This window comes from Ammospiza caudacuta, chromosome 7 (assembly GCF_027887145.1).
Source record: "Ammospiza caudacuta isolate bAmmCau1 chromosome 7, bAmmCau1.pri, whole genome shotgun sequence".
In the NCBI taxonomy this organism is placed as follows: domain Eukaryota; kingdom Metazoa; phylum Chordata; class Aves; order Passeriformes; family Passerellidae; genus Ammospiza; species Ammospiza caudacuta.
In genome coordinates this window covers 24,672,682-24,697,723 of record NC_080599.1, presented here as the reverse complement: position 1 = coordinate 24,697,723, position 25,042 = coordinate 24,672,682, and the positions used below count along the sequence as shown (strand labels likewise).

Sequence of the window (25,042 nt, the reverse complement as noted above, 5' to 3'; positions counted from 1 at the left end):
GCCCGCTCCGCCTACACTTCCCAGCCGCGCCCGGGCCGGCCCGGCGCGCACCGCGGCGGAGGCGGAGCCGCGGCGGAGGCGGAGCCGCGGCGGGCACGGCCCGAGCCGCCCGAACGGCCCCGACAGCTGCCGCGGGGCCCGCCGGGGAGCGGCCGAGCGGGGTGAGGCGGCGCCGCACGGCGTCCTGTGAGGAGGGAGGAAGAGAAGGGAAATAGACGGAAGGGAAGGGGAGCTGTGTTTGTTGGCAGCGCCCCGGGTGCCTTGCGGGCCCCCGGGCTGTCCCCTCGGAGGGAGGGAGCGAGGCAGGAGCTGTCGCCCCTCAGTCCCCCGTGAGAGGCTCCTTCAGAGCCCGGTGCTGCCCGCGCCTCAGGGCGGAGCGGGTCCCGGGGTGCCCTGCTCGGGTCTGGGATCTGGGATCGCCTCGCTGGGAGCTCCGGGTGAATCCACAGCTGCCCTGAACTTCCTGGTGGTGCGCGCTGTTTGTGTGGAGGGGCTGCTGCGGGATGTCACTGTAATTCCTCCATCCTCGGAGGGGCCGGAGGCGGCTGTCACACAGCCGGGACTGCCTTAGACAGTCACAGCTTCGGCTGGCTTGGAAAAGCCCAACGAGCCCAAGCTGTGCCCGATCCCCACCGGGCTCCCCAGCCCAGAGCTCTGAGTGCCACGTCCCGGCCTTGCTGGGACACCACCTGCAGGGATGGGGACTCCAACACCTCCCTGGGCAGCCCCTGCCAGTGTCCGATGGTCTTAAAACTTGTAATGCGGCTCAGTGTTGAAGTATGCTAGTTTTTGTTTGTTTGCTGGTACAAAATAGCTGTCTCCGGGAGGTGTAATTGCTGTCCTTTCTGCTCTGGCGTCCCCTCAGATTTGAATAATTAATTAACCCTGTTGAGATCTACTGTGGATCTATAATGAGGAAACAAAAGAAGACTATTATAAAGTGTTTTTCTCTGTGCAGTTAAAACTTATTTTTAGCTCATTTGGATCTAAAAACTTAAAACAAGCAATAAAGACAGCACGCTTTTTTCGCAGGATTTGAAGATGTCTAAAAAGAAGCTGAAGAAACTGTCTGGAAAGGAAGTCTCTTTGGATGGCCAGGATGACAAAGTAGGAGCAGAAATATTATTACTTTTATATCTTAATTCAACCTCCTACATTCAAGAGAACATTGTTTAGCAGCCTTGTGGTAGAAGGATGAATTCAGTTTAAAGACAGAGTCATAAAGAACAGCAGGAGGGTTGAGTTGGGCAGATAAATGTGTTTTTCTTCAGAAGCTGTGAGTAGTATGGGTATCAGAAAATAAGAAAATTTTTCATTTTAGTGTATCTTTCTGTTTGAGGAAAGTTGGGTTTAATGCTGGTGCTGAAACCAGTGCTGTTTTCTTGCACTGCTCTGTAACTTGGATAATATATCCTAATTTTCTGATTAACCACAAGTTGCACTTCACAGCATTTTGGTGAGTGACTCTCAAATATTTCCTTCTAGCCACTGAGACATAAATTAATGACCAAAATTCTCAGCATATTCTAGTACATACTTGTACTAGCTGACTCTAGTGAGTCAGCTTTCACTGAATCACTTGTAAAATGCAGGTGCTACAGGAGTTGTCACCTTTGGGTCATACTTGTGTGTAGTTTCCTATTGTTTTTAATTGTTTGTGTCCAACTCCTGACAAGTTATTTACTCTTAGAAGTACAGTACATAGTTGATAAATCAGTAGTTTATTAAATCCACACTTAAATTTGGTAGATTTTTTTCCTGTTGGATTTTGCAAGGAATATGTATAAAGTAAGAGAGCTTTTACTTGTCTTCTCAAAAATTTTTTGCAGCTGTTAATAAATGAGCATGATTATGGCCTTACAAACTGAATTATTCATGTTAGAAGCTTTCTGATCATAGAGAAAACGTTGTTCAAAGTCAAATGTTTGTAACTATTATTTCTTGCCCTGGTTTCCTTACTATTATTCAATTTGTCTTAAAAATAACTTGTCCTAAGATGCCTTAGTGTTTTGGGTTTTTTACTTCTGTAATACAAAGGGTAAACACTTGGCTTAAAACCTCATACTGCAGTTTATTGCCCTTTCTAATGCCTCACCAGTTTGCAGAATACACCTTTAAGAGCAAAAAGATGAGGAAATCTCTAACAGGAACAAGTGTCCTGGTGTGATCCCAGCATGGGTGGGAGGTGTCTTATACCCCAAACTGGTTGTGCTGGGAGGAGAGGAACAGTAAGAAAATTTGCTTATGAGGATTAAATTAAATGAAAACGTTTGAGAAAAGGAGGAGGTAGGTTGAAAAGAAATAATAAAAATGTCATGAAAACTCATGGCTGTCAGGGAATAGGCCTTGAGGAGAGAAATGAGCAGCTGGAAATGGGTTTGTTATCACCAGAAGTTGTCCCAGGAGCATCATGAGCTCTGCCTGCCCCAGGGGAGCTCCTTCAGTGCTTTCCAGCTGCTGGGACAGCAGGGGGTGCATGTGGCCCCGGGGGGAGCCTTTGGAATTGTCTGTCATTCTGTTTGTTCTTTGTATTGCTGGTATTGGTCCTGCAGCTCCAGAACCAGCCACAGGCAGAAGTTCTTAGAACTGCCTTAGTTTAGGACTCCCCTGGTTTCTGCAAGCCTTTGATTTTTGCATAAAGTGCTCTCTAGTGTGGGAATAAACCAGCTAAGGCTTCTCTAGGTAGGAAAAATCACTGCAGAGTGACCTGATGGCCTCACTGAGTCAGCAGGCCCCAGTTATTGAAAGAGTGAATTATTTGTGAAAGGATGAACTGTCTGGAACTTCCTTATCCAAAATAATCCATGTGTTACCATTATCTGTTGTAACTTCCTGCACCCTGCTGTGGTTTGGGGAATCCTCAGTCCTATAACCCAGAGGTGTGTAAAAACTACATGTGGACATGGTTTTACCTGAGTGAGTGCCTGTGGGTTGATCATGGTAGGAGTGTTACTATCTCAGGTCTGTAGTTGCCACTGCTGTAGTGGACCCTGTTGAATCACTTTGTAAGCATTAAAGTGCTCCATGATTAAATCATGAAGTGCTGTTAAACCCTTTGCACCCTTATCTTTGCATGCACATCCTTGGCACCCTTTGACCTTAGTGTTTCTCTAAGCAGCCAAACCACCCAGTTTTGACATTGTCTTATGAAGGCTTTTTTTTCAACTGCAGTTTCATCTGTAAGGTCCTGATTTTTTTTTTTCAGAACTCTGAAGACACAAGATCTTACAAGCACACTGCAAAAGAAGAAACAGAACATCAGAGGTAAATTCTCAATCTGTCATTAAATAGAACTATTTTAAAATATAACAATGCTGAGGACTTAATGCTGAAGACTTTTTTCAGCCTGTTCACTAAATATGGTGTTTTAACCAGTCTTTCTTTGGATATTTTAAACCTAGTGTACAGTAAATATAATTACTGAGTATTTTCTCTGCTCTTATTAGGAAGTTTCCTAATAATTTTCCATAGAATTAATGATTTCTCTAGAAAGGTATTATATTCCCCTCTGTTGTTCCCTTTCCAAGTTCCTCAGCCAGTGCAGGATAAACAGTTTGAAAGCTGTGTGTGTTTTGGCACTGTGTGACCAAACTGACCTTTTAGGTAACACACCTCCTTTATCACTGAACTGCTGTTAAAACTTATCTGTGTGATAAGAAGAAACTCGACTGTGTAGGGTGTCTCTCAAACCAGCAGTGAATGCAGAAGAAGCTTTTTCTCCATTTTCTGGAAGCTAAAATGGCTGTACAGTGGAGAAAGGTAAATCCAAAAAATGCCGTATCGAACTATTGAAGGATAACTGTTGCTTCAAGTTCATATTTAGGAATATGGTGCTCATAAATTAGCTTAGCTCTGTCTCAATGAAATGCAGATGCCTTTTTTGTTGCTCTTTTCCATTAACTGAGCTAAATTACATTACTTTGTTGATCATGTTTCTGTAGGTCCAAACCAGAGAAAGATGGGCACGAGAAGAAGCGACACCGAAGTTCTCGTGCTTTTGATGATGCAGATGGAAGATCCCAGGAAAAATCTCCAAAGAGAAGCAAAACCCCAGATAGTTCTTCAATTCATACAGAAACGCAGAAGAAAATAGTGATCCAGTTTAAAGCCAAAGAAATCAAACATGGCAAAACCACCCGCATTCCTGATGTGGTGACTGCCAGCAAGGAAAGAAGTCGCTCTGATGGAAGAGAAGGAAAAAGGCTCTGGCACAGCTTTGAGCTTCAGAGGGACAAGGCACTGAAGAAAAAGAGAGAGAAAGCTGAACTCTGTAAGCTCAAGCTAAAAGCAGAACAAGCTATGATAGAAAAGTTTAAGTCCTCTGTGTATGAGGTACCACATAAAAAGGCAGAGAGCTCAAAAAAACGAAGTGAGGATGTCAGAATTCCCAAAAAGCCACCTGACAGCTCTGCAGGGATTGGGCATGGTGACAGACCTGCCAGTAAGGAGCCAAGTGTATTATCTAGCTTCTGGGAAGAAGAGGAGGAGGAGGAGGAAGAAGAATACAAGGACTTTGCTGAGAAAAAGAGGCACACAAGTAAACACAGATCATCACACTCCCCACGTGAAACTCCACCACGACTGGACTCTCGAAAACGCAAGAAACACAGCCCTGGTTCTCCTAAAGCTCCTGAGCACCCAGGAACTAAAGAAGGAGACTTGGAAGCCACAGCATTGTGTTTTAAGCAGGTAATTAGAACCCGTTCTTTGTATTATGTAGATGTTTCAGGATGGCTTCTTAATGGCAGATTTATATGAGCAGACTGTCTTCTTACAGAATCCAGCCAGGTTTCATAGCTAACTAGGTGGATTTTTCTGATCCTAATGTAAACCTTGTTTCCATGTTCCTCAGCTAAATGTTAAACAGATCAGAAGAGTAAAGGTCTTGGGACTGTGTCTGCTCAGATGCTTCCATGGCTTTGCTTTGCTGCTGGGGGTGTGGAATACTTTAGTTTAGGTACAAATCAGCTGAATTTTGTTTTGAGCTCATAAGGTTATTTCATTTTTTGAATGAATAAACTGAAGCAATGAAAACTTGCTGCCAGACAGAGCATTGCTAGCAGAGTGATGCCTGGAGAGCTTGGGGTGGATGTGGGACTAAATTGGTATGTGTGCTGCAGAACTTCCCTTTTATCTGTGATGGGTTTGTTTCTAAGCTCAGGTTGTGGTGCAGAGCCAAACACAAGCTGGATCTTGATCCATGGGGGTTTTTTGCTGTTGTTCTGGTGAAGATGCCCAGCAAGTTTGGAGATTCCAGTTTGTGTTACAGTAGTGTGAACATTTTATGTGTATGCTAAGAGTTATTACATGCAAAGCTGGGGAGTCATTGAGGTTGGAAGGCACCTCTGGAAATCATCCAGTCCAGCCCCCTTGCTCAAGCAGGGTCAGCCAGAGCTCACTGCTCAGGACAAAGGATGGAGACCCCAAAACCTCTCTGGGCAGCCTGGTCAAGCACTTTCATTGTAAAAAAAGATGGGGGGTTAATGTTCAGATGGAATTTGCTGTGTAGTCCAGTCATTTCTTTAAAAGAAAGCCATGCATCTAAGCCATATTAAAATGATACTGTAGATGCTAATAATTGTAGTTTGTGTTCCCTATTCACTTGGGAGTACCCAGTGTTCTCTAAAAAGCCCTCTAAGACTGGTGTTGTTCTTCTGTTCCTGCTTGTTTCTAGAATGTTGAGGGCCCCTGCACATCTGACTCCTACCAGGGAGGTGAGGTCAGGAAGCCTGTGCCTGTCCCAAAGGTGAGTGAGGGACTTGTTTAACGCTGCAGGGCTGTATTCCAAAACTCCTGACATGGGGATCCCTTTTACCTCAGTATTCCTTGATATTTTGTAATGTTGGCAGGGTGTGTGTTTGTGGTGTTTTTAATTCTCCCTACAGAGCTCTGAAGACTTTCCACCCCTTCAAGACAGTCAGAACACAGAAACAGACCAAGAGGTTGGTAATGCTTTCATTTAACACTTCTGTATTGTCTTAAAGACCAAGGGCACTGAGGTTGTGTAACTGGACAATTCCATGACCTTCCCAAGTATTTGACATTGTTGACTCATGGTCTACACTCAAATGTAGAGCATTTATTTAAAAAACTAAGCAAACTTGCTGAAGTGTTGCTAATCAGGAACTTTCTGAGATAAAGTGTGTCTTTCTGTTACCATGTGCAACAAAAGGGCCTTCAGAGTTGTTCACATGCTCCAGCTATCTCATGTTTCATCCTTTAACTTTTTAGTTGGAAGAGAGACATCTTTTTTAAGAAGTGCCTGTTAGGAAACTTGCAGTTTGTGTAGCAAAAAATGCAGCAAAGTTTTTGAATACCATGTAGAAAGGTCATAAATCTTTCTAGGCCATATTTTGAATGTAGAAGTTCTTGTGGATTTGTATTTCCTGTACTGACTTAAAATTTTTCAGACATCATTTTGAGCCAACTTTAACAGTTTTAATGCAAAAGTGTCTTTTTGGGGAATAATTATGAAGTGATTCCTTCCAGTGGATTACACACATGCTCATTTTCTCCCTGTAGATGCAGATAGTGGAAGACTTGCATGTTGCTCGTGTGGAGAAGAGGATGGCCCTGTCTGTAGTACAGACCTGTGGAGAACTTACAAGCATGGAGATAGATCTTCCAGAACAGGATTTAAATACTTCTGCTGGTATGGCATGATTGGATCTGCTTTGCTCTCTAGTGGCAACAAGTAATTACAGTTATTGATGGTATGAGTAAGGAGCACACAGCTGTTTATTTCTGCTGTTTTCTCTTCTTCTTTTCCCCTAGGGGCTTTTAGTTCTGGTCTGAACATCCTAGTGGTGATTGACACAAATATAATGATTAGTCACCTTGAGTTTGTGAGATCCCTGAAATCTGAGGATATACCAGGTATGTAAATATGTTCTGATGAGTAAGACATTGTAAGAAAAACAGATGCTGTGAGAGCTTCAGGATACCTGAAGTAAACCAAGCCCTGGGCTCCTTTAAAAGGCAGCAGGTTTCATGCAGATGCAGAAGGCACACAGAGAGCCTGGTTCTGTGAACCCAAACAAGGTGCATCCTAGGGAAACCTCAGGTGTGGAAGCAGAACCTACTGTGCTCACGGCCCATGTACCTGCAGAAAATCATGGCAGATGCTCCCATGATTATGCTTGAATTCTTAGCAGTAAATAAGTCTTAGCCCTTTCTGAAAACACAATGTAAGCATTTAACCCCTTACTAGTGAGAACTCTATTTTCTCATCTCCTTTTAGGATTTCTTTTTCTAGAAATATAAAACTATATCTAAAAAGTGTTAGGCTGTCAGTGCTTCGTTTCTGTCTTGGTAAAGGTGGCAGAACTGAGCAGTTTCTCAGGAATTCAGAATGCAGACCCTGGCTTTAATATTTGCCTCTAATATTCTGGGAAGCTGTGGGTTATTTAATGTTTGCAGGATTGGGATTGTCCATGTCAGTTCTTGGTAGGCACATCTGGAATCTGTCAGAATGCCTAGGGTGCTTTGATGCTTTCAGCTAATGAATACACTTATTCCAGCCACCTGGAAAATGCCTTTCCTTAGGGCCTAAGTGATTATCAGGAGTGTGTCAGGCTGTATTTCTTCTCTCAGGTTAGGAATGCTGCTGTCTTATGTACACTGAAATGCCTTTTTAGAATACCAACACTCCCAATGTCTGGTCCTGCACCAGACCCACTATGTTGAGAAGGCTGCTGATTCCCAGCCTAATTTATTATAAAGCACATAGTTATTAATGCCTTTTTCTAAAATTCTGTTCTCATAATATGAAGGAGAAAGAAAACAGTTGAAGTATTTGTCATGGGGAGACCAACAGAACAGTCATTAAACTTCTCATTTACCCCTGTATTTCATATAAAAGCTTTAAAGTTCAGCCCATACTTACCTACAAATAAAACCATGGTCCAATACCCACACTTTCTGTTCCTGGTTTAGGAGTGCTGGTTGGCAATGAACACCAGCCCATGCTGCTTTTTTTGCTGCTTGTTTTGGCGCAGTGGCTGCTGTGGTCACTGGGGTGTGTGTAGCCTGATGTTCCAGCTGCTGTTTCTCCTTGCTGCAACATCTCACAGCAAGTGTGTGCCAAGACAATTGGTGCAAATATGTGTTATTAATGCTGTCAAAGTATTCTGCTGATTAAAATTGTGTCTCCTTTATGTTTGCCCGCTACTGTCACTTTTCTATGTAATCAGTGTAGAGGGAAGTCAGCCTTTTTCAGCTTCTTTTCAAATGCTAGTTTCTTTCGAGCAAGGACTATGAAAACTACTGGCAGAAAGGTGTGAACTCGCATAAAGATGATGCTTGAATTGAAAGTTCTCTGTAGCCGTTTGTGTCGCTCCTGCAAATACCTGTTTATTGGTGATGGTTTTCTTCCTTCCAGGAGTTGACAGACTTGCATTAATCATTCCCTGGGTCGTCCTACAAGAGCTGGACAACTTGAAGAAGGGGAAAATGTTGCAGCATGTTCGGGACAAAGCTATCCCTGCAGTGCAGTTCATCTACAAGTGTCTCAAGAACCAGGATTCCAAACTGTGGGGGCAATCCATGCAGCTGGCTTCTCAAAAAATGTGTAATACATGTGCAATCCATTTGTGCTGGGTACTTCATCCTTGCACTTCACCTAGTGGCAGCCTTAGAATTCTGAGTTTAATGGAGACTTCTTCACTCTGCTGTTTGCTAATTAGCATGAGCTAATTTCTTACAGCAGCCTTCAGAGTGTATCCAAGGCTGTGGCATGTGAATGTCTCCACTACCTATTGTTTTACCAGTTGTTTCTCACTTTCACCTTACACTTGTGTCCTGGTGTGGGGAGTGTTAAATATACAGAGAGCACCATGAGTGCACTGAGGTGTTTGTGAGGCTGAGCTGTGCCCACATCCCTCAGCTGTGCCTGCCCTGCCTTTGCAGATGGGCTGAGTGATGAGAACAACGACGACCGTGTCCTGCAGTGCTGCCTGCAGTACCAGAAGCTCTTCCCACAAGCTCTTGTTGTCCTCTGCACGTGAGTTCCTGGCTGCATTTAGCTCTCCTCCCACACTGCTTTCAAAGCAGGGCTTAAAGAAAGAGCACTTTCTGATGTGAGCTCTTGGAAGGGCAATCACCCTATTAAAAGCTAGAGTAAAAGGATGTAATAAACCACTACAACTGGAAATGGAATCACCTTCATGAGCTTGAGTCCTGAAATAGAATTCAGCTTACCCAATATTCAATTTTAAAACTTGTTAAAGCATAGCTTTCTCAGATTTTATTCTAGTTTCTCATTAAAAAATATTTCTGAAGTTACAAAATAGAAAAAAATATGTGAATTAAGGATTGAGATGCAGTTAGAGACTTCATCCCTGTTCCCAGCCAGGTGAGCAGAAGCAAGGAAGGCATTAATCTTAGAAAGAGAAGCTGGGGATGGATTTGCTGCTGTTCCTGTTTGTAAGGATAACAGCTGACCTCTGGGTATTGATTCTGAATTTGATAGGAGCAGGTAAAGCCAGCTCAAAGCACTAATACTCCTTGGCTCTACTTGCTCTGGTCTTGGCCAGAACCAGTTCCTGCATGGTTCAGTGAGTGAGATTAAAAGTCTGGGCACCATTTGGGTTATTCAAGTTGACACAGGTGGCTGTTAAAAATGCCATTTCAGTCACAGTGTTCATGGGGTCATGGTGGTGATTTTAGGTTTCACTGATCAAAAAACAGGAGGTGACTTCAGAACGGTTTTCATCCAAAAATCTGTTTATCCTCCAGCAATATAAGTGGGAATTTTTGAGAAAGTACTGGGATGCAACTTTGTCCTGGGTTTTTAAAGTAGTTCTGCTGGAGCAGAACCTCAGAGTGGCATCTGGGATAAAGATTTGGCCAGCAGAATGTTTCGAAAGGGTCTCAACAAGGAGAATTAACTGCAGCCATCAAATAAGATAGTGCTGTCTTAGAATTATTGCCTGCTTTGCTTTCTGAGATCATAGTAAGTAAGCATCACTGCTGTAGCAATTATAGTACTGTTTTCTTAAACCAAGACCCTGAAACACTTCTCAGTCTGTTTCTCATTTTTACCTAATTTTCTGGTTTAAATTTTTGAACTGCTTCTAATTGCTTAAAAAAAGAGAACTTCATCTATATAATCAAGTTCACAAAAAAAGTTTTCCAAATACAGTGTGCTGCTTTTATTCCTTTGTTGACAGCAATTACTTATTTTCTAGGGATGATAAAAATCTGTGTAATAAAGCCATTGTGAGTGAGGTCAAGGCATTTTGCAAAGCTGATCTGGTCACTGCTCTGCAGAATGTGAATGTAAACAGGCCCCAGAACTCTGAGGAGCTGCAGCAGCCAAAGCAGGGTGAGTCTGGGGAATATGGTGGTTTGTAAAAATCAGTGGGGTAGAGGAAGAACAGTTGCTACTATACCTTCACTTTTCCTATGCTTTGAATCTTTATTAATGTTTTTTTTTGTTTGGGGAAGGTTTTTTCAAAGGTTTTCTGAAAGTTGGAGATGTTAATTAAACCATCTCAGAGTTCTAGGAAATTAAAATATGACATATTTTTATTTTATAGAAAAAACCACTGCATTAATTTCCTGTGTTTAGAGTAATTTAAAAGAACTTTTTGGGACTGAAGGAGGTTTTTTTTTCATTTTTCCAAAGATACAGGCACAGCTTACAGAGATCCTCTTGTGCTTGCTGATAACCCTGCTGGCTGTATATGATCTAAGTTATTTAAGGAAAAAAGAAATGTGGAGTAAGATCACTAATGAATAATACTCTGGGGACATTAACCTTCTTGGTTAGTAGCTCTTAATTAAAAGACACACAGTACAAGTGGGTACAACTAGAAATAATTGAAACTTAATTAGGTGAAGCACACCTGCTTTACAAACCAAAGTGCAGTGTGTCTTTATTTATGGGGACAAGTTCTTCATGTGCCATCAACATGAATTAGATATAAACCCAGTTTCAATAACTGCCTTTTGTGTCATTGATTTGACAGATACAGAATTTGGGAAGACAAGAGCTGATGCTGGTTTTACTGCACAATTCCCAAATGTGCTTCCAGACCTTGAAAAGAACTTAGGAGAAGCTTTGTCTTGTATTTTGGAGACTGAAATGAAACTTGCATTTGGAAACCTATGGATGGAGGTGGTTTCTTACATCATTTTACTTGATATTTTGATTATTGAAAGGTTTGAATGTCCTTGATATTTTATTGTTGTTAATACCTGTGCCAAACCAAAGCCAAGTCATCCAGGTCCCTGATCATTGTCAGGGAACAGCTCAGTGCTCACTTCTAATATTTCATTTTATAGCAAGATTATCCTGTTTGATCATTAGTGTGCAACACGTGCAGTATTTTAATAGAATTTTAATGACACAGTAACAGGGCTGCTGCTTTCTCAGTGTGAAGTTTCAGAGTTCTTTTTATTAGTGGCATTAAAATTCTATTTCAGTTTTGCTACTCAAGTAAAACCCTGCACTGTAAATACATCTTGCAAGAAATCATTCCATCATGTTCTATATAGTATCAGGGTATTTGTTGCAGGCATTTCTTCCCACCAGAACAGATGTGGATAAAACTGTTCCCACCTAAACTGATTCCAGTGCAGATGCAGAATGACAAGGGTACTAATGAGGACCTCTAAACGTGCTTGCAGAAGTATGGTTTGCAGAAGATACATACCCATGTACAAGACACTTTCAAATCATCCATGCTTTACTTTAGATTCCATTTTGTAGCTGGAATGGGGTTGTTAAAAGTTTAAATTTATTGCATATAAGCCTCTGTGGCTTTAAAAATCCCCCAAAATCATGGGGTGACTGTTGTTTCCCAAGCTGCCCTGATTAGCTGCTTTCAATCACTTCTCTATTCACTTAATTAATTTCTTTAAACATATCTTCAAGCACTGGTTTCACTCGATAGTAATGAATTCTCAAGTTTTTTGCAACACACGTATTTTACTTCATGTGTAAGTAGTCAGAGTGTTTATTTTTACTTTGTAACAGTACTGGAAAATCAAAGGCAAATTTACTGTTGTTCTTTTTATTCTTGTTACTGTTGGCTTTTGTGCACAAGTAACTCATTGGATCAGTTTTGACAAAAATCAAAAGTCCTAAGATTTTTTGAGGAATGAGAAACCACAAATCATCTGACTGATTGATTGTGCATTTCTTCTGAATGAGCATCACTGTTTAACCCATGGTGCTGCTGAATCAAATGTTTATTAATAGATAAACTTGTTTAAATCTGGTCTTATTTCTGAGGAATCACTGCATTTCTCCTTCAGCAGTCACGAATCATCACATTCTTGAAGAACAGAGCAGTTGTGAGATTTATAGGAACATGTCTAAATGAAAACCAGCCTTTGAATTTATGACATACTCTCTTCCAGATCCTGTATCTGAAGCCACCATGGACCTTAGCAAACCTGCTGAAATGTTATAAAAAACACTGGATGGCTGTTTTTGGTTATGTAGTGCCAAGGAGTTTACTTTCAAGCATTGAATGTCTTTCTAAACACCTTTATGCAGGTAACAGTCCCTGAGAAAGTTAATTGTAAACTTGTAAAAAGCCTCCATGTTCTGGTTTGAGTTATGGAACTGGCTGTGTGTATTAATGGTCACCTGGGTCTGAATTATTTTTAAAAAGCAAATAATCCTTTTCCCTCCTTTGCCTCCATGTTATATGTGACCAAATGATCTGCATTTACCAAAAAAATTATGGAGGAGCAAAGGATATTTAATGTGGTATGTGAGGACAGGGAGGTTTGTTTTAAAAAGAAGCAAACTAAAATAAAACCTCCACAAACCTTCCATTTGTTTAAAGATGTCTTTGAACATTTGATTTTGACAGACCTGGTGAACTCCCCCAGAGGGTGCTGGGCAAGGCTGCCAGAGCCCCAGGAGGGTTTGGACAATGCTCCCAAGGATGCACAGGGTGGGATTGTTGGGGTGTCTGTGCAGGGTCAGGGTTGGACTCTGATCCCTGTGGGGTCCTTCCCACTCAGGATATCCTGGGATTTCTTGGTTCTGCCTCTTTGGGATATTGCTGTTCTGCAGAATTATTTTGGATATGCCAGTTGATCCTTGTGTAAGATCCCAGGATAAATTTGGAAGACTTGGTTAAAGAGTGAGCAATCTCGTGCATGTTTCTCTGAGATTGTTGTACCTGATGCTTCTGAACCATTTCCCTAGGCTTTTCAAGTGCTTCTGTTAATCTAGGTATTTCAGTATTAAATTTGCCTGCCAAGACTGTTAAATCCTAACTTGTTTTTTTCCTCCCTCTTACATGAATGTCTAAACATCAGATAAACCATTTGACTCCTCAACAGTGCGTGTCCTACTCCAGGAATCCAAAAACTTGCTCCATGCTTTCAGCTGCAGGTCAGACTACAACGGTGTCCTGCCCCAGGCTTATGCTGAAGTGGCAAAACTCTGTGAGACCCTCGGGGGGGTAAGGGCAGTTTTGGTGTTTGTCCACCTCACCCCATCCTCAAATTGTTCGTGTTCCAAACCTGGCTTAGATTTCCTAATTATTGCCATCATTTCCACTGATTACTCCAGGAAATGTTGCTGGGGTGTTTTTGAAATGAAGAGACCCTGACTTTAACTTTTGTTTTCATGCAGTGAATATCTGCTAATACATTTTTTCTCTAATATAAATGTGTTAGTATCAGAAGGGTGACTGAAACCCATTATTTTGTCTTAGTTTTCTATTACATTTGTATCTGATGGGCCTTAGAGGTTAAACTTGCTGTTTCTGACATGGGTCCCATACTGCTGTTCTTAAGTGTGTTACTTCAGCTTTCATTGTCTGTGTAGCTGAAGAAGGGATTCCCTTTTTGGGAATGTTTGTGGTGGTTCTGCTGGCCCCTTTTGTGTTCTCAGAAGTTGGTCTTCATTTCCAGCTCAGCTCTGAGGAGGAAATTCCAACTATCTTGGTTTATGGCTACTGTCACTTCTGAATGTAATGATGTAAAAACTGGAGTCATGAGCATGGATGAAATATTTGGATTTATAGGAAAGAAGATAGGTCAGAACAGCTGTCAAGAGTTCTTGGTGTCTTTGGAGAAGGATGAAAGGGAAAGAAAGGTCAGGAGTCACCTGTGCTGGGACCTCTGTGCAATGCAGTCAGCCCTGAAGCTGATGTTCTGTGTCATGAGAATCAGGCTCTGTCGGAAAACTTTGTCAGGAAGGAAATTCCTCCCTGCCAGGGTGGGCAGGCCCTGGCACAGGGTGCCCAGAGAAGCTGTGGCTGCCCCTGGATCCCTGGCAGTGTCCAAGGCCAAGTTGGACAGGGCTTGGAGCAAGCTGGGCTGGTGGAAGGTGTCCCTGCCCATGGCAGAGGTGGCACTGGATGGACTTTAAGGTCCCTTCCAGCCCAAACTATCAAGAGAGGCTTTGGAAGCAGAGACTGTAACCAAGGTGACTCAAAGAGTTCAGCCTTGATTTTTTGAGCATTGCTAAAAAAAGATGTGTAGAAGTGTGTAGATTCTGGTTTTCTGAAGTTAGGAACCAAGTACATTGATTATTTGTTTGCTGAACTGTTTTATAAGGTGAGGGCAGACAGTGAGCAGGATTTATCAGAAGACATCATGGTTCTTTCAGAAAATGCTGCGTGTGAAAAAATGGAAGCCACGATGCCCAATCTGCAAAGCACTGAGGAAAAAGAGCCACAACCCAGCTTTCATGTGGCTCAGGAAAACAGGCACCAGGAAATCTGGTCAGTCCTGGAAGGTGTTTGGAACACCATGAACTTGTACAGGTACAGCTTGCTAAAAGGACTCAGAGCTAACACATTACCTTAGATAACTTTCAAAAAAGCACACTTTAGAAACCATGCTTTTTTTACCCTGTAATTAATCAATTTAGTTTAATTGATAATGCCCCCCCAAAAAAAAAATCACACAGAAGTTGGGAGCATGCAAATTGTTATGTGAGTCAGAGCTTTTTTATTAACTGCTTTTCTATCTCTTCTTTATTTCTTTTGAATTTCAGTATTGAGCTGTTCCAGAAGCTGGACCCCAGTGCAGCGACCATGGCTGGCAAGGCCTCGTTTGAGGAGGCTTTTCTGGGCCTGCAGAAGCTGCTGGTGGCAGTGAAGGACATCCGTGAGGGCATTGGCAGGTGAGCGCTGCAGCTGGCCACAAATGTGTCACAGGCACCTGAAGTCACAAAAGTCTGAAGTATTTCAGCACCAAACCACTCTTTATTCTGTGTGCTTGGTGACATGATTTGCAGTAAAAATCCTGCTGCCGAGGTCAAGGCTGCCTTAAACCATTGGTAGCAAAAGATCAACATGGAAGTGTTGCAGATGTGGAGATCTCTGGCAGGGAATTGCCTTTGATGCCTGGGATTTGTTTTCCAGTGTTTGACCAGCAAGTTGCCTCTGCTCAGGTGTAACTGGAGCTATTAATGATTAATCATTATGATTAATACATCAGTTTTGATGGCAGGAACTTTGAATAATTCAGGGCATTTGTGTTTCAAATGTGAGGCCTGCTCAGATGGGGACAAAGTTCCAGTAGAGTGAAGGTTGTAAAGTTTTGGGGTTTTGCTGTTCCCAGTTCTTCATGATAGCCATAACAACAACAATCAGCTGCATTTTTTCTTTAGGCAGGATAATATTCCCTCTGTCTTCACAGAATCACAGAATCCCAGAGTGGTTTGAGTTGGGAGGGACCTCAAAGCCCATCCAGTGCCACCCCTGCCATGGGCGGGGACACATTCCACTGTCCCAGGTTGCTCCAAGCCCCATCCAGCCTGGCCTTGGGCACTGCCAGGGATCCAAGGGCAGCCACAGCTTCTCTGGGCACCCTGTGCCAGGGCCTGGCTCCCATCACAGGGAGGAATTCTTCCCCAGTATCCCATCTAACCCTGCCCTCTGGCAGGGGGAGCCCCATCCCTCCACTGTTTTTTAACAGCACAAAAAATTGAAAGTTTCAGGAAGAATAAGGAGTCTCCTGTGTTGTCTTGGCTTACTCCTTTTTACATGGCACTGAAATATAGATCCATTCAAAGAATTACAGTCTCTCTTTCAAATATAAATTATCAAAATATTATAAAAATTAGAAGCAGAAAAATATGGGTAGGAATGTGAACTTGAGCAGCTGAGTGCTGATGGATTAAATTTATTGCTGGTGGGTTTTTTCCCCTCTAAGGAAATTGTTTCAATCAAGTAGGTTACTGCTAAACTTTGCTCTCTTCATTCTGATACTAAAGTTTTTGCAAGACATCCTGTGGTACCAGTTTATAAATGTGGTGGATGAGATTAAATGGGAATATGGACTATTCAGAATGGTTATTTTTGTGTTGCTGAGGTATTTAATTTAAAACTGTTGGTTTTCTTTGTGGGAGAGCTCTGTAAAAATAAAACCTCCTAGTAATAAATAAAAATAGACAGGCTGATTGTTGGAATGGAGTAGTTTTGCTGGACACTTTGGAAATGCCTGCTCTGATGTGCAGGTTTGCAGTAGGTGGCATTGTGGAGCAAGTAACGGGGAGAATTTGTTCCAAGCATTTTCTGCATTGGCCTTGAGTGGAGGGATTTAGGGAGTTTGAGAGCTCTGAGGAGCTTTTCCAAAGAGCCAGGAGCCAGGTTAATGTCTCATTGCAGTTTTATGAATATTACAGAGTATTAAAGCAAAAATTCAGAAGCTTTCATAGAACCAGAATGGGTGGGGTTGGAAGGGACCTTAAAGCTCATCTGTTTCCACTCCCTGCCATGGGCAGAGACACCTCACTTTCATTTTGCTCTAAAACTGACCTTCCAACATATTTATATTTCTTGATTTTTGAAAAAAATGCCTCTCAGTGACTTAATCTAATGGCATGATTGCAGAAAAGGAGGCACTGGAGAAAAAACAGTGAGAATGTTCTGTCTTGAATATTTGGAGGTAGCACAGCTTTTAGTGATCGAATACAGCTGATTCTGTGGTACATTCTGATCCCTGCTGTCCAGAACAAAGAAGAGAAAAAGTGTCTTGTGGAAGTTTGAAGCTTTACCAGTAAATGATGTTGAAAGTTCAACTGCATTAAAAGTTTAGATTTTCAGATTGTTAAAAACAATTACAAAAACACGATAATGCTTTTTGAGATAAATGTAATGATACCCTTAATCATAAAAAAACCACCAAACTACCCAGTGGCACTACCCCAGCTATTCAGGCTTGATGGCCAGAACATGTTAATGACAAGTACAGATACAGAAAAGGAAAAAAAAAATCTGTTTCATTGAAGATGTGTGACAGCTTTTGGCATATTACCCTGTTCTGGTAATTTCTGTAACACCGTGCAGGTTTTTTTATTTTGTCTTGATTTCTTCCACTAATAGCACTGGTAGCAGAGTGTGTTTGTATTGCACAATTCTGCATGCCAGCAATGACAGCCTTCAGGTCTGAAATTAAGAATAATCAGTACAGTGAGCATGTTCTAACTATATACATTTGCTGTTGGTAATGGGCAAATGGTATGAAACCTCTGAAATTTAACTATCCAGTAAAATTGTGAAACCATTACCTGATTTTAAATAATTTTGGATTGAGGTTTTGTGAGTGTTCTCAGTGATGGTTTATATTTGTATTTTGTTGGGTATTATTTGGAACCAGTTAATTGGGACACCTTATTTAAAGTCTCTTAAATTAACCCTTTAAAATGAAATAATGGTTTAGATTAGCTGATGTTTGCCCTCAGCTGAATAGAACTTGTGATTCCAAGTTTCTATATGCAGCCCTAGGGAACTGGACATTATCTTCATGTTTCCTGCCAGGTTTCTTTTAGATAAGAAATCCTTGTTCATAGGAAAGAAAGAAAATTCAGTCTTGGGTGAATTGATGCACTTATTTCAAGTTGGATTTTTTTCCTTTCATGTCTTGGCTAAAAAAGAATTTTTTTGTTCATATGCCAACTTGAAAATCAGTCACATCTTATAGCATATGCACTTAGATACCGGCCTCCTAAATATTTATACTAATATGCTGTCACCTGTAAAATATTTGTCTGTTACTGACTGCATAAGGAGCCTGAGTTCTGCTTTTCTAATATATTATCTAAATTGAATTTCTCTCACACTCCCAGTGGTTTGGAAAAATGTGGTTTAGTCCAGGACTCTAGAAATGTTTGTAAATTAAAAGTGTAATTTCTTAAGATTTCAGTAGTGCAGGAGAGTGTTACTATATCGGCACTGATCAATGAACTGAAATAATTTAAAACAATTCTGCAGTGTTAGTAGTTTTAGTACAGAATTCCTCAGATGCAGAGAAACGGTGTCCTCTATTTTTTCAGCTGGTCAGTGGAGGAATTGAGGTCTCTCCTCTTTGGTGTCTCAATAGAGAATTGTCTTCATTCCCTTAGGCTCTGGTGTCAGTTAATAATTTCTGCCATAAAGTCCCAATAAAGTCTCTAGAGGAAGAGCTCTGCCTTCAATCTTCTCTGCACACAGTCTGTTTTTGGTAGTAAAATGCACATTAGCTCCCTGTTCAAAAAATATCAGACATTCTAATCACTACTTGTTTGATCTTCATGATTTTATGCATTTAGGTGAAACCTGAAACAGAACTTAACTACAGCCTTCTCTGCTGCCAGCCCCAAACTGAAATGCTGTGTTGTGCCAATTTTAATGACAGCTGTAAGAAACAAAGCTCGAACAGAGCTGGAGGTGGGCAGTGCTCCCCAGGGGACAGGGCAGAGGTGGTGCTGTGCAGCTGCTCACACCCTGGTGCCTTTAGAGCAGTCTGGAAAGCAGAAAGGTTGCAAACATGGGGCTCTAAAGCTACAGTGCTTGGAGCCTGTAGAGCCAGGGATGCCAGCAGGGGCTGACAGCTGAGATTATTTGATCTATTTCTTATCCATTTCTATTTATTACTGTATCTTACACCTTGTGCTTGGCATCAGATGATTGACAGGACAGGAGATAAACATTGGGAGTGGTTTGGGAAACACTTGAGATGAAATCATCAAGTCTGACTGTATCCTTTCTCCCTCCTGCCCCCAAGACAGCATTTAACCTCCAATTGGTGGCAGATATCCATAGTCATTTCTTGGGTCTTTCTTTGACATTCCCTTCTTTACCTCACATGCTCAATATTTCCAGAAAACTGTGTAGAACCCCTCTGGAGTTCTTAGGCTGAAGCTGAAGTACAGAATGGGGGGTGTTGTGGTGTGGCTCTGCAAGGCTGTGCTGATGCAAAGGCCAAGTGATTCCATGGATTTCCACCCTCTGCTTCTGAAGCAGTGTGGAGAGAGGAGCAGCAGCAGTGGTTGGTGTTGTAGTGCTGAGGTTCACATGGCTGCTTAGAACAGTTGGATGTAAAAGCCCTTTGCTTCATGGATTACTGATTTACAGGCAGTTCTCCAGACATAGTTCTACAGTTGAGGCAGATGTTTTATCACTGAGACACTTCCATTGAAATGAGGGCAACTTGATTTAATGAAGTAATGGAGGCAGAGTCAATGCTCCTACAGACAGATCCAAATTTCCCAGTGCTTCCCATTCCCTTAAAATGTCCATCTTCCATAGCACAGGGGGGTGGCTACAGGTGATGAAAGGAACATGAAGTGACTGAAAGCAGTAGGGAGCAGTGGTGCTGAGAAATCATTGCTCTGCAGACAGGAATGTGTCCGTTTTGTACAGAAGAATATATTCCCAGACTGGAACTGGTGTTTAACCCCTGTTTAGCTGCAGACAGCACCAGGCTGTTTTGTGAGTGCTGACCTGTTGGGAATCTGTGGGGGAGTTATGGTGCAGCTCAGCAGCTTCCCGGGGTTCTGTGTGGAGTGAGGGCTCCCCCCTCAAAACAACAAATCTCTTACATTGGGAGCTGCTATAAAACTTGGAGCCAAATGTCAGACTTCTCATTCCACAGTGCAAACCCAGAAACCATTGGCTTCATCCAGGCAAAGGCATAAAATGAGGTACAGGGTTTAACATGAGGTTACTTGGATGATTAATTACACAATTTGTTTTTTTTTCCCCAAAGAGCTGGAAGCACAATGAGTTTGTCCACACACCTGAGGTCTTGCAGGGATACACTTGAGAGTGTTCCCTCCATCCTTCCTCTGGAGAGCTCCCATGGCCAGGTTTTCCAATGGCAGCTCAGTCCTTGGCACAGCAGGAAGAACAGGGATGGACAAATTTTGCCCCAGGATTTTGTGATGGCCTTGGGGTGAGATGATTCATAACACCTTAGCTTTTATGTTGTGTCCACTTGTGCATCCAGGCTGATGGCAGCAGCCAGGCAGGTTCTGCTTGGACTGGAGGGAATGATTCCATGAGGAGTCTGCCTGGACTGAAGGGAATGAGTCCATGAGGAGTCTGCCTGGACTGAAGGGAATTATTCCATGAGGAATAATTCATATAATTCAGCCTCTCCCAGGTTCAGGATGCTCTGCTCCTGCTGCTGCAGGTGCTGGGTGTGATAGGCAGGGCTGGATAGCCTGGAGCTGCTGGGGTGGGCAGTGGGAGCTGCTGGGTGTGGGAGTGCGAGAATCCCACTTTGTTGGGTGGGAGTGGGAGCTGTTGGGTGGGGATAGGAGCTGCTGGGGCAGTGGGAGCTGCTGTGCAGTTGCAGCTGCCAGGATTCCCAGCATTTCCATGGAGGGTTGCTGGCAGCTTCTCCCTGCCGGCGTTTTCCGCTGTCAAAGCCGATTGTCGCTGAGGTGCCCGGGGAAGGCTCTGAGGTGTTTTTAGGCAGAGCAGCCACTTGGTTCCCTTTCTGACTCCTATTAAGGCAAACATTTTGGGTACTGCTTCTTAGGAAGCGGAGGGAAGAATGCATGACTAATTTTTGGTGATAATTCCTATGAAAAATGATGAGAAAAAGCAGTGGACGCTCTGCTTTTAGAGGGGACTCAACAATAAATCCTGTGCTGTGTCATCATCTTCTAGCCTGCTTCAAACACAGGCTCCTTTAACTGGTGTTTTTAAACTTACTCTGTTACTTTCCTGTGCTTTTTCAATTCCTAATTAATTCATTTATAAATGAAGCTTACAGCTTGCAAGAGGAGGGAGAGAATTTGGGCACTTTCCCATGGGAAAGTAAATAGCGCTTTCCCCAAAAGATTTTCTTTTTCCAAGTCCAGTCATTATCTTAATCATGATTTAACTATGTAAGACTTAAAAATTCAGAATTTTCTCAGTATTTCTTAATATATATAAGGTGTTACTTGTGTTTCAATTTTGTGTTGATTTTAAGGTACATTTTTCAGCATTTAGGAGGGTTCTGCTTTTCCTGGTGAATGCAAATGAAGTTACACTGAGGTGGAACTGAATTGCATCTGCCTGAATAGATGAGGATAATTAATTTTGTTAAAAACCAAGTTCTTTACTGGATTGGCTTTGGAGCCTTGTGGAAAAGGATGTCCATCAAGAAGCTTCATTAAAGCCACCTCTCTTCAGCTGTTACATCCCACTGGCCCTTGGCTGTATTGAGTGGAATTGGTGCTTATTAGAAGTAACAAAAATGGAAAGTGAGTTGCAGCATTTGGGCTGCACGTGGGAATCTGGAGGGAATGAGTTAAAGCTGGGGTGGGAATGTTGTGTGTGAGCCCAGGGGCCTCACTGGTGGGCACCAAGGGGCTTTCAGTTAATGCTGGGTTTCCTCCCTCATTCAGAAATGGCTCACAAAAACATGGAGGGAATTGTTAATTAGAAAAAGCCTCCAGAAAAGTCCTCACAGAAATAATAAGCTCTTTAATTCTATTAGAGTAGTGGAAGGGAGAATTCTTCAAAGTTCATAATTTCCTTTTTGTTCAAGTAATTTTTTTTTCCCTTGAAGATTTCTGACTTATTTTTTTAACTCTTTCATAGACTCCTTTTCTGCTTGCTTTAAATCATCTTCAAACTTTTCTTTTTCAGAATTTTAACCCCAACCAGCAGTTTCCAAGATATTTGGACCCTCTATAACTTCCTCAGAAGACATGAGGTATGACGTTTTCTTTGGGATTTGATCACTTCACTTACAGCTTTTATTTCAAGAAGCTCTGAGGTCATGTCTCATCACTGTATTTCCATTAAGAATTTTGATTCTTTGCTCTTATTTATTAGTTGTTGAACATAAAGATAGATTTTGGTTGGATTTCAACAGGTATTTGAGTTGTTCCTATGATTTGCTGAGTGCTCACTTGGTGTGAATGACTTGCTGTTGAGAATAAAAAGCCTTGTAATGAATGTTTTTAGTAGAATATTTCTGTTTAATATGTTACATATTTCAGGCTTGCAGTGCTCTGCTGTGCAGGGAAATATATTTGGGGTTTGGGCCTTCAGATATATTTTTGGAATTGATGCAAGTCAGAGCTTATTTTATTTGAGATACACACATATATCCAAAAATATGTATATGTAAATAAAACTATAGGGTAACTTGAGAGGGGAGGAAAAATTCTTGAAGGTCTTTTAGATTTTTGCTGAAGTGGTTAGAAAATGGAGCTGGAATTAGTAATATTAGATTTAATTGCAAGATACAGGATGACATTTTTAATGTACTGTCTCAACTTGAGAACCTGTTATGGAATACATGAGTTCTATCTGCTACTCCTACTGTATAATTGTAGAAAACATGTGATACTTGATAAATTACTGTATTAATTCTTTCTTTGTTTTAGATCAATAACAGTCTGAAGTTCACTGCTGAGGAGCTGTATGAATGTGTTTCACAGGAGCTCTACAGGTGAGCCAGTTACTGACCCCACTGGGGGAGCAGAGGCAGCTTTTTCACCTGTACTACCAAGGTACCATCAGAGGAATCATCTGGGTCAATAAAAATCCCCCTTTGTAGGAGTAGTGTAGGGAAAATAAATGTTTTTTTTTTTTTTTTAATTCCCTTTTTAATTTTAATGCCCAATTAGCACAGAGCAGGAGAGGACAGAAATTAAGTTTGACCTGAGGCATCAGTGCCTGCTTGGAGATTTTCAGCTGTTGAAGGGAGGTGTTGAGCCCTCTCTCCTCTGCCAGTGGTTTCTGGCTCATTTCTTTATGAATTTGTGGCACTGAAGGTTTGTGAATCCAGGCTCTGGGAGGTTTCTAAAATGCCATCATGGATTTTTGATAATTCTGAGCTGGGTAATAAAGGGCAGGTAACTGGATTTTGCTGTTGTGTGGGTATGAATGAGCTGTCACTGGCCAGGATCAGCTGAGTGAAAGGCTGGAGGGTGAATTACTCTAAAAAGCTTCCATTTGCCTGGATTAATTCTGGGTCCATGAATCTTCTGTTAAGTTTCATGTGCAGTTTGCAAGCAAGGAGACAAAGTTATTCAGGGAGGGAGACATTCAATATTTATATCAGTAATAAAAAACAGTTTAAAAGCTTCACTCCCCCAGGTTGATGACCTGTACTGATACAGGCATAAAGAAAAGAGTGTGTGGAAATTCTGCACTCCCACAAGGTGATGGCTCTAGACCTCTATAGATACAGGCGTAAAGAAAACAGTGTGTGGAAATCTGTGCTCAGCAGAGTAGAGCAGGTGCTTTGGAGACTTCCCTGGCAGCCCTCAGGCTGTGCTTGGGGAACTAACTCAGTGACTGGGGTTTTCTTCCTTTTTTGAGGAGCAGCTTTGAAATGGTCTTTTGAGAAAGGTTTGCAAAAGATTCTAAGTTAGGCATGTTTATATGTGATCAGGTTGAGATTACTCTTTTGAAAGGGTCTAAGTTGTAAGGGGGTGTATCCAGATCCTTATTTTGAGTGTGAGTACAGGCTATGTCAGTGTGTGAAGGATGGTTGAACTGAACCTTCCAGAATCCCAGATCTCTGCAGAAGGTTGATGTCAGTGACCTCTCCTGACAACTTTACCTGCCCTGGAAGGGACCAGGGGCTCTGCCTGTGGCAGCTGTGCATCAGCTGTTGCAAGGAGCTCATGTGAAATCCTCTGATGTAGCAGCTGTAGTGCAAAAGTCACTGCTGCTGCTTGAGTTTGATGGAAACGTCCTTGAAAATGTAAGGAGTATTTGTAAAGATTGCTGTTGTGCCGTGTCCTGCTAACCTTTCTCTCCTGTCTCCCAGGGAGAGGCTGGAAGTGGGCTGCTGCCAGCTGGCCCAGCTGGAGCAGACGCTGGAGCAGTGCCAGGCGTCCGTGCACAGGGAGGCCGAGAGCCGGGGCTGGCTCTGACCCGGGCTCAGCTCTGCCTCCTCGGGGGAGGAGAGGAAAAGGGAGGCGCTGGAGGAGCCTGGACCGTGCCGCCTTTTCTTCTCGAAGGTGCTGGTTCGGCTTGGAGTTGAAGGGAAAACACAGTTTCACGTGGATATTAAATGTTGGGATTTCTGCTGAGAATTCTATTCAGTACTAGAATGTTCTGTCTTGAGTGAGGATGCTGCTGGATAGGCATGGATAGCCAGGAGCAGCAGGGCTGCCTTGGTTGCAGCAGCTGTGCTGTGCTGCTTTGAGCACCCAGCGTTCCTGAGGAGCTGAGCTGTTAATGGTTGGATAGGAAACCCCTCTGTTTGTTTTGCTGGTAGTTTACAAGTCACAAGTAAGAAAAAGGAATCTGTTGTGTGACCCGAGGGTAGGAAGTAGCTGAGTGCAAGGCCAGGAATGGAGGACTGACCCACACCTGTGTGTGTCCTGTGCAGTGAAGGCTTCAGAGAGGATGTAGAATGGGCAAAGGAGCAGATTGATGCCTGTTTTTCCTTAAGGACAGCACAGACCCCCCACCCACACACAAGTGTTTGTCCCATACCCCTTTTGAGAGGAAAAGGGCTTTTCTCCTTTGTTTGAGCAGGCATTTTATATTCATACAGTGGAAAGCTGCTAGCAGTGCTCTTGGGGAAACTCCTCCTCCAGCTCCTGCCACATCCTTCTGGAAGGTGGGCCTGGGTCCTCCCTGGATATCCCTCTGTGGCTGCACTGCTGGCTGCTTTCCAGAACTGCTTTAAGTCCATGAAACTTCCCAAAAGCCATTTTCTAAGGCCTTTAATGCTACCTCTTCTTGTATGTATTTGTACAGAGATGAGCTGACTAGCAAAGTTCTGAAGTGTCTATTTTGATACTAACTTTTGGATGTATTTGTAAATTCTTGATTGTAAAAATGTAATTTATTGTTACATAAACATTGTGAGTTTATTCAGAGTGGCTCTGCCC

General features: G+C 42.4%; 1 protein-coding gene across 1 annotated transcript in view; it reads left to right on the top strand.

Moving 5' to 3' along the window:
• Positions 1–24,930, top strand: part of SWT1 (SWT1 RNA endoribonuclease homolog) — a 24,975-nt gene extending 45 nt beyond the window's left edge. Inside the window, 19 exon segments of the mRNA XM_058808167.1 lie at positions 1–161; positions 1,033–1,107; positions 3,206–3,264; positions 3,942–4,689; positions 5,675–5,746; positions 5,886–5,942; positions 6,523–6,652; positions 6,775–6,876; positions 8,381–8,569; positions 8,908–9,001; positions 10,188–10,324; positions 10,971–11,119; positions 12,367–12,505; positions 13,282–13,427; positions 14,530–14,738; positions 14,972–15,100; positions 21,828–21,894; positions 22,574–22,638; positions 23,968–24,930. Coding sequence (XP_058664150.1) covers positions 1–161; positions 1,033–1,107; positions 3,206–3,264; positions 3,942–4,689; positions 5,675–5,746; positions 5,886–5,942; positions 6,523–6,652; positions 6,775–6,876; positions 8,381–8,569; positions 8,908–9,001; positions 10,188–10,324; positions 10,971–11,119; positions 12,367–12,505; positions 13,282–13,427; positions 14,530–14,738; positions 14,972–15,100; positions 21,828–21,894; positions 22,574–22,638; positions 23,968–24,073 — 2,834 coding nt within the window. The 3' untranslated portion in view covers positions 24,074–24,930.
• Positions 24,931–25,042: the final 112 nt, after the last annotated feature.